Here is a 12,103-nt window from a genome sequence, read left to right on the forward strand (position 1 = left end):
ATAAAATACAATTGTACTTTATTATATTTAATTACATTAAAGGTAAAACTTTATGACATTAAAGGTGAAAGGTTATATTTAATTGTATTTAAGTGTCTGTAAAGGTAATCTTTGCACCTTTACTTTTTGTAAAGTTAATACAAAGGTGACCTTGCATATTGGTACACCTTTAATGAAATTTACTTCGGAAGTAAAGTTTTGTAAAGCTGTTTTTTCAAGCAGTGCTGTTAAAGTATGCAGCATAAATATGATGGTATATTATTGGCTAATAGTTATAGAATATCTAATAAATGTGACGGTATCATTGGCTGTTGGTTTTGACAGCATAAATGTGACGCTATTATTGACTGTTGGCTTTGACAGCATTTTGGCAGTATTATTGGCTGTTAAATTCTACAGCATAAATACGATGGTATTATTGGCTATTAGTTTTGAAAACATATATGTTAAAGTATAATGTGGCTGTTAGTTTTGACAGCATGAATAGTACGGTTTGATTGGCTGTTGTTTTTGACAGCATAAAAAACATGATATTGGTGCATGTTAACAGAATCAACGATGCAGTATTTAAGACTTTCTACGGCATTAACGTGCTATAAGTATATCAAAAGCCTTTTCTTTATTTTAATGTCAGTTTTGCTAAAGTGTATGAACTGACGAGAAAATAAATTATAAATAACAAAGTACCAGATATATACCGTCAATTTTTGTTCTCTCTTATCATGGCAGTCTCTTCATATTTATGAACTTATTAAAATATGTCGTTTCCTTCGATTAATGGCCCTTGCACTCAAAGAAAAAATATAAAATGAGAGAAACATATAAACATTCCGTTTAATTATAATTATATCAAATATATTGATAAACGGTGTTTCATTAGTCTATACGAATTAAAAATAATTTGAGCTACGATTTTCTGGAAAGAAATTGCCTCCTTTATTTGAGTAAATTTTTCATTGCTGAATCGTGGTGGCCAAAGAATATTTTGACGATTTCTAGATGTTTTCAACAACTACCAAGAGTGAAACGTTTCCTTTATTATTAAACAATGCTGGTACAAGAGAAATGGGTACCCGATTTGCGAAAGCATTGCACATTTTCCTCAACAGGCTGACGAGAGTTCTAAGCTTCATTATGCAATTTTTCTCCACATCAACAGTGCAATTAATTAATGTTGATAGAATTAAGAATCTTATCTTACCCCCAGCCCCCTTACAGGTGTTAATGAAATTTTCTGTAAAATGAAAGAGATATGAACTTTTTTTCAATAACTTTGTTTAGCTGTGTAAGCGTGCGGAAGTAATTGCAGAGTTACAAAAAGGTTTCCCACAAAAGAACTGCTGATATTGCTTTACCGCTAATACCGAGGACAGGCACGTAGCATCATTTTTGAAAGTGGGGGGGCCAGACTAATCCAAAAGTTTAATGAAGATTTGATTTTGATACAATACCAATTAAAAATTGGTTAATATTAGGGGCAGATAATCGACCATATTAGCCCCCCCCCCCCACCCCGATGCTACGTGCCTGGAGGATAAAGTAAATGAGACGAATGTCGAACGAACTTCTATTCATACCAGCATATGCTTTCAAACACACGAAAAGTCCTATTCAGATACCTGAATGTACATTATATTTGGTTACATAACTATTGTATTCATGCAATCGAAAAACTCCTCCCCATTCCATCCAAAGTCCCTGGTGGGCCGGGAGATGGTCATTCGAGTGTTAACAATTTAAATGTCCTAGAAAAGAGAAATGGAAGTAATTTACCCGTTTTGCCCGACCTTTATCTCGTGGCCTTGTAGCCAGCTGTGTCGTTTTTTTCTTCTGAAGGACACGACGTAAATCAGAGAGAAACAGCTGATTCATCTCATTTGAAGCTTGACCCAGGTATGACATACTTAAGGGGGTGATACTTTCACAGTCATTAAATATGACATGAATTTAAAAACGAGCATTCGTTTCATGCATTTCAGAGATGGTTAACTTGTTTCCAAATGAATGGAACTACCGACAGATTTACGGCATTTTGCATTATTTGATAAATATACATGTAAATGTAAAAATTTGTCAGTAAGAGCGGTTTAAATTACATACGAACTGGAATCCACCATTAAACCCAACATTGTATTATACTCCTTATAAAGTAAAAAAACAACAATGTAAGTTTTCTTCTAATTTTAATCACAAAAATAATCACATTAATGTCCAGGTGAAGTACCATAAAACAAGTTAGAACATCTGAGCCTACAAGGGAATGATATAAAGCCAGGCACTAGCAGAGGTTGCCAACCGATTGTCATAAAAAGTCAAACACGAGCAACAAAAAAAAGAAGGTGTGAACAGAACAAGCACTAACCACAGAGTACAACCTCTCCCTCTAAGACTCACACAGACTCCCTCTAAGACCCACACAGAAACTCCAGGGACAGGGGGTGACAGACAACACAGAAACAGTTCTTCCATCACCCCGTACTCCTGTCCATAAAAATGTTGTCATTTTTTTCTCTGTAATGGACATGATTTTGTTATAAAGATCGACAATTTCCCCATCAAGAACATTGTTTTAAACATTTCAAATTCTCCACATTTACTCTTTAGTTAGTATAAGGGTCACTGAGGTTCAAAATATGTTGTCTTGATGACTAAGAAATGAAAAATACTGATATTTACAGGGGGTGTGTCTAAGAAACATAAAACGGTATTTATTGAGGCATGAAACAACTAGGTGACACCATTTAGTGGAATATTATAGATGGTACAGGTGTTACTATAAATAGTGTCACTAGGGACCTTTATATGGAATATGATGTTATTGTCATCAGTGTTAAAAATAAATAACAATCATCTTGAATTTTTTTTAAAAGTTTGAATAGAAATAAAGACCATGACACGTCAATTTTGAGTGCTTTTCTACTCAGTAAAAATAGGTATACAAATGATTTATGATAAAAAATAACAGTCAGAAAACACAGCCTTTTTATGAGTACGTACATGAATATACATAAATATGTATTGAATATATAATGTAAAAAATATACAATGGTAAATATGAAATATGTTCATGAAATATTGCATTATGTATTAGTATATATACAATAAGAATGAATTCACAAGATGTCCCATTTTATTCAGCAGCAGGAATCTTATTTCAAAAAATAAAACTTAACAAGAAAATCTGAGGATCACCAGAGTATCAAGCTCTTTAAAGAATAATCTCAAAACACAAAATACTTTTTCTGTTAGCCATTTTACAAAATAAAAAGTCACGGAGTCCAGCAACCAATGGGAATAGTTCTTTAACAACAAAACTAGAACTAAGAAGAGTATTATAAATCACAAAGCTCTTCATTATGGCTCCATTCAATCTACAGATTATTTAATTAGGGTAATAAGAAATCAAATCAATATAATAAACAACTGGTGTTTTAAGTAAACAAATTTACTAAATTCCCCCATTAGTAGCTCAATTGTTGATCAGACAGTCTACATATTGCTGGTGCTGCATAATGAAGCGTGTATATTTTCTGTTCAATAATATTATATCTATCACAAAAGCCCTACCCAATAAAACAATATAGGTACAACTCTAGTCTTTGTGTGCAAAGTGGAAAAATGAAAAACAAATGTGTTTATACAGTGAGGTAAATGTTAAAATATATCTGATGAAATATTGTAAATTCTCTAACATGAATGTCAACAATTTGTGCCATAGAGGGTATGGAAAATAAATCACAGGCCAACAGGTAGTTTATATTAAAATATACAATCTATATTTTCATTAAAATCATTTTTGCACACATACTGTAAAAATATTATGTTCAAATTCCATTAACAAAGTTAAGGAATTGTACAAAGCATGCACATGCACTTAGTCACGCCCAAAACCTGTGTATTGAGATCATATCATATGTACAAGGAGAATCCATAAGTCAGGGAGCAGGTCCCAAAACAAACTATAATTGATGTACACTACAACAGAGTTAAGCCCCCTCACAGGTTCAGGCCTCCTCTAGTGTGCAGACAATGACTCTTGTATTGTTATATTGCTGTGAATAAAATTATTGCTTGGCAAATAAAAGTTGTCCAAGACTGAGTTTAACTAACAGCTAACAGAAAAATATACTGGTAGTTGCTGTGTAGTTTAAGATTATTTTAGGAAATGATGAAACACAGCATTACCAACACAGTGAACACACAAGGATTAACCATTTACCAGCAAACAATAAGAGCCAATTTAATTCTTTAGTTTTACAAGAACAACCAAAATGAAAGCTTCATTCGCCATGCAAGATTTAGTTTTCAGTCAATGTTACAACAGGAGAAGCCATTTGTTTGTGTTGACACAGAAGCATCATTGAACACATGAATAACAACAACTCTATGACCTAAGACAGAAAACTCAAAATGGATAATGACGTGTCTTCTTTCTTTGTTTCTCCATTGCACGGTAGGACTCTCCAGTTAACTGACCAGTCAACATCTTCTGTAGAAGCGTGGAATTCTGGGATTCCTTACAGTTGTTTTTTGTGGTAAATATGCTAGCATTCGAGGAACACCCACGCAGCACTTTTTCTAACTCAGTCATGTTAGTATCCCTTGTTTGTCTCTGAGTTGGAGGAGAATTCTGTCGATTGACCATCCTAGGAGAGGGGAGAGGTTGACCCATGTATGCTGGAGATATTATTCCATTTGTTTGAGAGCCTGGTGACATCAAGTTGCCGTTTGAGAGTGGAATGTTTGAAGGTGCACTTGTTACTACGGAGCTGATAAAGCCGGACACTTCCTGCATGTGCGGACTGCAGGGGTACGGTGAAGTGGCATGCATTGGTGAACAGACAGAAGACATTGGTGAACAAGCAGACGACATAGGGGATTGGTGAGAGACATAGGAGCTAGGGGAGGAGATCCAGGACTCGGGCGACATCGGGTATTGATAGGAGCCAGTGGTGGTACTGGGCACTGCAATGTGGTTCCCAACATGGAGGGGGTACTGTGGAGGTGGGGGCACTGATGCAGTGGAGGTCATTGCCTGTGGTAAGTTCAACATGGTGCCAGTGTTAGACACTGACACATGTCCATTCATTGACTCTGGAGTGTTCAAAGTCAGGTCACAGTGGTTCATACCATTCATTTCACTCTCACTTTCGAATTGTTCAAACTCTGCCCCGAAACTATTTTGACCAAGTTCTGAGAGGACTTGTTGGGCTTGCTGGTCTGCCAGAGAGTTACAGTACTGCATACAGAAGTCTGTTATCTCCTGGGGTAAGGCCTCTGTCACAGCACAGCCAGGTGCAAAGTCTGTCGAATTAAGGGCAGCGATTTGGACATTCATTAAACCATGGGTTGGAACTGTGGAATTATTTTCACAAATTGCATTGTGTTCTGATGTTGTTGGAAGGTTAGCTATATGGTTACTTTTTATGGAATGTGGCTCACTGTCCAGAAGGTTTTGGTAGGATGGGGTTTGATTTCCCGGTGTCACAGTGTCCATAGCACATGCAGTAAAGGTTTTGGAATATGGAGTAGTATTTCCTGGTGAACGCTTTCGCCCTTCTTTTTCAATCTCTTCCAGGATTTTCAGCACTTCCTCTGGAGGGCTGCTGTGCGAGTTGATCGTGTCCACGACTTGTTGGAACACTCCAGTTGGAAACTCGTTCCCAGTTGACAGATTTTCTGTGGATCCTGCGGTGGGTCCGTCTGTGGAGCCCGGGCTGGGGTGGTGACTTGAGTAGGGACTGTTACTGCTCCAGTAGCCATTGTCACTGTGCTGGTCCTCCGACTTGGAGCTTTTGACTGGTTCTATGGCCTGAACCCCGTCCAGAGACTGTAGAGTGTGACCCTGCTGCATCCTGAGGAACTGTTCCCCTTCCTCCTCACTGTGAACAAAAACATAAAGTCATTATCATCATGCTAATAAGTCAGTTAGTTTTATCAAAGCAAACACAAAATATAAATTCAATTTATCTAAAAAAGCACAGATGTTGGTTTCATTTTAATGGAACAAAATACAATCTTGCTATTTTATATAAATAATTTCATTTTTAAAATTGAAAATAGATTCTTTTCTTTTTTGAATTTGGTCTATAGAAAAACTCAATTATAGCAGAAGTATGAGGATAATCCTCACTATATTTTTGCATTTAATTATAAAGTAAAAATGTATACACCTTCATTGGATAATTACATTTTTTAAAATTCAAATATCATAAATTTTGGGTCTTAGAAAGCTTAAAAAATTACAGTCAATTTTTTATTTCAATAATTGGGACCTTTGAAATTAAATTCATTATAAAATTATAAAAGATAAATTGTGTTATTCTTGAAGTTTACATGACAAAAAAAAAATCCAACTCTTTTTATCCATAATTTCATATCACAATATGTAATAAATAGAAATTTAAAAAAGAATTGTTTAGGATATTGCTGGGGACTCCAAAAATCTACATTATAATCATGGATTCGCAATATCCCTGATTGTAAAAGTGAGGTTTTACTGTCTGTTTATTCTACTGAAAAAAATATTCCCTGTTGACTTTTCACTTTCTTTGAAAATAAAATGAAGTGATAAAATGTACTTCATATTTGATTTATCTTTTCTTTGAGAAAGTGAATTACAATAATAGTAAAGAATAATTATTATAAGATTTGATAAACAAAATAGATTGACCAACTGACCTGATGATGTAATTCATGCAGACTATGTACTGTGGAACATTACTGGTGTTGTAAATTATGGTTGCTCTTGTTTGCATCCAAACCCACTGGCAATTTTTCCCAATAAAGCGATAGTAATTACTCACTGATGAACCTTTCACAATTACTGAAATAAAATAAAACATTGTAAGACAAATAATTCTTATAAAAAACAATAAATTTAAATATAAAACACCAAACTATCAAAGAAATTTTTTTAATATCTTACAAATGCATGGAAATTTACAAATGGAAAGCAGTATGTAGATAAACCATATAATATAACTACTTATAATAATAAAGTAATAATGTAGATGTGAAACTGGCTGAACAGCCAATCAGATTGCAGAGATTTCTATTCATTATAATTTCCATTGTAAGAAGATCCAGCCAATCAGGAGGGAGAAGAAATATAAACTAACTGAATTTAATAAATATATACTTCTTTTATCAATTATAACTTAAAATATCTTTACAATAATTAGCTCACTAAATAGATAATAAACCTTAAATTTTAAACTGTTAAAATCCTTTTTATAATTAAGGAAAAGTCCACCTTAAAATACTTTTTTTAATGCAAGTAAGATTCTGTAGGTTTGATTTGAAAAAAAAGAAGAAATAATTTAAAGCAAATAAGACAATGCTCACATTTTTGGTGGCAGTCTCCAACTAATTTGGCATCGAGTGGATTATGAAACTGATATGCTGTCTTCCCAATCACCTCCTCGGGGTCATATCCAATTAAAGTAGCAATCCTGTAAAAATAAAAGGTCGAGCTGTGAACTCTTTGTTGGACTTGCTGCGTGAGAATTAAATGACCGCGAGTGTGGAGTGAGAGTGTATATAAGATGCTGGGCTGTGATGACAGAAGGGTGTTTTCTTACCACCCCACAAAACACAATGGAAGGCCGGACTTTGTAACACATCATAGCGCACACATCAGTTTGTCAGATAACTGTCACAGACACTCATTAAAGTTGCCGGATTAAAATGTATTAGTTATTTGATATACAATTGATTTTATCAAGCCTCATGATAAATCTCCAAAATTTAAATACTTGATGGCTGAAATGTGACGACCATTAAAGCCATGTCTTGTCTAGTATCATCTACTTATACTTGCTTACCATTCATGATCTGTCAGCAATATTTAGAATTTCAAAGAAATACGGATCCAGTGTCTGAGGGCTGTTCCTATTTCACTACTAATTCAGAGATAAGTAAAACAGAGAGTACCCCATACAACTAGTGCAAGTGACTGTTTTTCAAGGTCCCTGTAAACAGCCAACAGCATGAGATGCTGCTAATGAAAGGACTATTTGTGTTTCAGATTTCAAGCTCATTCCAAATGAATATGACGACTCCTACGGCTTCTCTATTTCTTTCTTTTTTCTTTCTATTATTGCATAAATTCTTTCTCTTGTTTCTTCTTTTTCATTCTTTTATCTATTTTACAAAATACCTTTTTAAAAAAAAAGAATCTAATGAATAGTTTCATATTAAATGCACATTAATATGGTCTTAAATTTCACTTTTTCTTCATAAAATTATTCTATGCACATAATAGACCAAGAGGGAATCTATGTTATATAATCTGGCCTCCTCGACATGTTAACAAGACTGCATTCAAAAAGTCACTAGTTGTACAGCTTTTTATGAAATTAATCTACAGCAGATTTTCATATCTTCAAAAAGAGAACATTAATTTATGATATCTCATACTTTTATGATGAAATTTGAACATAATTCCATTATTTGAGACCTACCATTATGATCTTTTCAGTTCGAAAAGGGTATTTCGAAAGAAATATTTTTTGGGATTTTTAAAAAACCATTATCGCATAACTCCATCTGGGTTGATGAAAAGCAAATAAATTTATTTCAAATGTAAAAAAGTGTCAAGTTTTATTTTTGTAAACCAATTGTGAGCAGGTCAGTGAAATGTCCATCATTTTAGGAGGTCAATGAGCTCTCTGTCCACCAGTCCATTTAAAAGAAATGGGTCTGAATGTACTGTTTCATAATCCTACAATGTCACTTCTCAATAATGTAAATGAGACACATAATCCAGTGTTAATCAACTTTGGTAATGAAATTCAGGATGGGGAAAATTCTATTTTGTCTCAAATTTCACTACTGGCAGAAATCTCTTAGGTGTTTCATGAAATGTTGATTCTTTTTAAAGGTATTATATGCATACATAAATACATACCAGTATGTTCAGTTCATAGAAGCTTGTCTAGATAGCAAATGTAACAGAATGTAGCTTATTCAGTTAAGGAATCAGCTTGTAATCTAGTTTTAAATTTATGATAGTGTATCAAACATTGAAAAATTAAAATAGCATATATCTCACACATGTAAAGCAATTTCACATTATATCTTGCATAGGCATCATTAGTTTAAACAGCCAAAAAATACAAGCTCCACAAAGTAGAACAGCATATCTTATACATAAGCAGCATATCTAACACAGGCACCACAAAATAAAGCAGCATACCTTACACAGGCGCCGCAAAATGAAGCAGCATATCTAACACAAGCACCACAAAGTAAATCAGCATACCTAACACAGGCGCCGCAAAATAAAGCAGCATACCTAACACAGGCACCACAAAATAAAGCAGCATATCTTACACAGGCACCACAAAATAAAGCAGCATATCTAACACAGGCACCACAAAATAAAGCAGCATATCTAACACAGGTGCCGCAAAATAAAGCAGCATATCTAACAAGGGCACCACAAAATAAAGCAGCATATCTAACACAGGCACCACAAAATAAAGCAGCATATCCAACAAAACAACCACAAAGCAGCATATCTAACAAGGGCACCACAAAGTAAAACTTCATTGCTAACACAAGCACCACAAAGTAAAGCATTACATAGCAGCATATCCAACAAAACGACCACAAAGTAAAGCATCATATTTAACAAAGGCACCACAAAGTAAAGCAGCATAGCTAACATAAGCACCACAAAGTAAAGCAGCTAAATCTCTAGAAGCATCAGCATAGTCAGTATTGCTAACACAAACAGCATAAATAAGCAAGAGCATGTTAATACAAACTTTACAATGTAAGCAGCATAATAAGTGAGGGCATATCAATGTAAGCAGCATAATAAGTGAGGGCATATCATTGTAAGCAGCATAACAATCAGACAAATTATCTCAAAGATAATTCCAATGTGCCACAACCTTTATTACAAAATGAGAACACTCTGGGTAGGAAAGTAAGAGTCTCGGTTTTTAAAAGTCAAAGAAAATTGATTCCCACTCCCAATATGTAGTTCTTAATCATTATTTATTTTGATTTATTAATACTGTAACAATTGGTTTTATACAAACAATTATACACTCTTAAACAATTCAAATGTCAACGGAAATTTTTCTGGGACATATTTCATGTTGTTTTCTCACATTATAACTTGTGATTTCACACTTCAGTGCTACCCCTGGACTTAGGGTTAAAATCCTGACAGAGAAAACAAAGTAATCCAGATTGGGGGGTGATAAGTGTGGGAGTCTTTTATATCTATAATGTCTAATTATAAACCAACACTCTGAATTTTGACATCTCCCTCCGAACACTGAACCCTGATTTGATAGGGCCCTGATCCAGGGTTGTTGCGCATATTCTCAACGTATCTTATTAAGTATTATATCATAAGATGATCTATTCAAATTGTAGAAACACCTAACAATAAAATACAATACATACAAAGATAAAATAGCCATTAAATACAGTGCATTTAGCAAGTATTACCATACTGATGTATGTAAACGACTGGTGAGGCAACAATGCTGTCGTACCCGGATCAAATGCCACATACATTAAGGAAAATAGCACTGCTGTACCAAGTTGACATTTAACACCTAATGAAGTACACATAATTGTTGGACTACTGCTTTAAAAGGAGTCGCCCTGAAGAAAGCACGATACTCTGAGAGAATAACAAAACAGGGCCTGACTTCCAAGACTTGGGGTTATAATTTATATTCTTGGGTACAGAAATCGGATTCCACAAACCAAGGCTGGTGAAAGGATACCATATTAAAAAGGCTGTTTTTCTACATAGGAGTACGTCAGTAAAAATAAGAAAAGTCGTAAACAAGATGAAAACAAAATTAAGTTCCACAAACAAACACAAATACGATACTTGGAACATGTGATATAAAACATGCTACTTTTTAAGGTGGATCAATTAAAAGTGTTGTATCAGAAAAATTATAACTGTATATAAACTTAAAAAAATGTTAGATTTAAATTTTCTTGACAAGTTAACATTTTCTAAATGAATTATCGATTATCATTTTAAATACCAGTTTGTTAGGAGGACAGATATAATAAAAACACCCTGAATCAACAAGAGTCCACAACAAATTAATAACTGCAATGGTGTGTGCATATAAATTGAGTATTGCGCTTTAGTGAATATTTGTATGCACACATTGCTGCAGTTATGAGACTGTATCTTTCTAAAAATAATTATTTAAAACTTATATTTACATCGATCTTTATAACTTCTTCCTTTGTCCGCAAATGTGATTTATACCTTAAAATTCCTATCTTATCCTAAGGGTAAGTTCTTATAAATGGAAGAGCCACTGTAACAGCCGCAAGCTTGATTTTTGCTTGTGACATGCAGTTTGCAGTGTTCAACGTTATGTCATAATAAAACTAGTCATTTTAAATCAACCTTCGAGTACCCTGTATATATTACAGTGTTATAACTAGCTTTCAACACACTTTACAAGCAAAAAATATGTGGAATGTAAATATATTTATGTATCAGCGATTCTCTGAAGCTGAGCTGGGAGCTGCTGTACCAAGATCTTTATATGTCTGAGAGACCTGTGGTGTTATCAGGATATGAATTATGACTTAGCACTAGCCATTGCTAGTCTGTCTGTCTTCTGCACTCATTAGTGCCCCCTATAGGTGCCAGTGTAATAATACAATCATTTGAGACTGATCCCTATCAGATCACTGTCGACTGAAACAGTTTATCTTGTCATTTCATTTGTTATCACAGCTCTGGTGAGGGTACATATTACACTAGAAGATGTATCAAGGGCTGACACAAGAATCAGGGATAAATCCGAGTGGTAACCAGAGTTGTATGTAACACAGTATTTAATGCACTGCTTCAAAGAGAGTCATATAGCTTGCTTATTTTGACACAACATCGCATTAGTCCAACAACATATCACCTTGAAAACTTTAGACAACTAGTAAATCTCACACCAAAGTTAACCAAGTTGTAACATTTTCCTATTGTTAAATTTGTTTAGTTTTCAGTGTAAATGTAAGTTTTAATTAACAACTTTTATCCAGTTCAAATGGCATATACACCAAGATGAACCTTAAGAGAGTCCTTGGTACAAGATCTACAGTA

General features: G+C 34.3%; 1 protein-coding gene across 2 annotated transcripts in view; it reads right to left on the reverse strand.

The window, feature by feature from the left end:
* Window positions 1-2,166: 2,166 nt before the first annotated feature.
* LOC128175837 (endothelial PAS domain-containing protein 1-like) overlaps window positions 2,167-12,103 on the reverse strand; it is a 38,259-nt gene continuing 28,322 nt past the window's right edge. For both annotated transcript variants that reach the window (XM_052841684.1, XM_052841685.1), the window contains 3 exons: window positions 7,348-7,454; window positions 6,682-6,826; window positions 2,167-5,882 (listed from right to left, as the gene is read on the reverse strand). In XM_052841684.1, the coding sequence (XP_052697644.1) occupies window positions 4,406-5,882; window positions 6,682-6,826; window positions 7,348-7,454 (1,729 nt within the window). In that variant the 3' untranslated portion in view covers window positions 2,167-4,405. The remainder of the gene's footprint in view (window positions 5,883-6,681; window positions 6,827-7,347; window positions 7,455-12,103) is intronic.

The sequence above is a fragment of the Crassostrea angulata genome, chromosome 3 (assembly GCF_025612915.1).
Source record: "Crassostrea angulata isolate pt1a10 chromosome 3, ASM2561291v2, whole genome shotgun sequence".
NCBI lineage: Eukaryota > Metazoa > Mollusca > Bivalvia > Ostreida > Ostreidae > Magallana > Magallana angulata.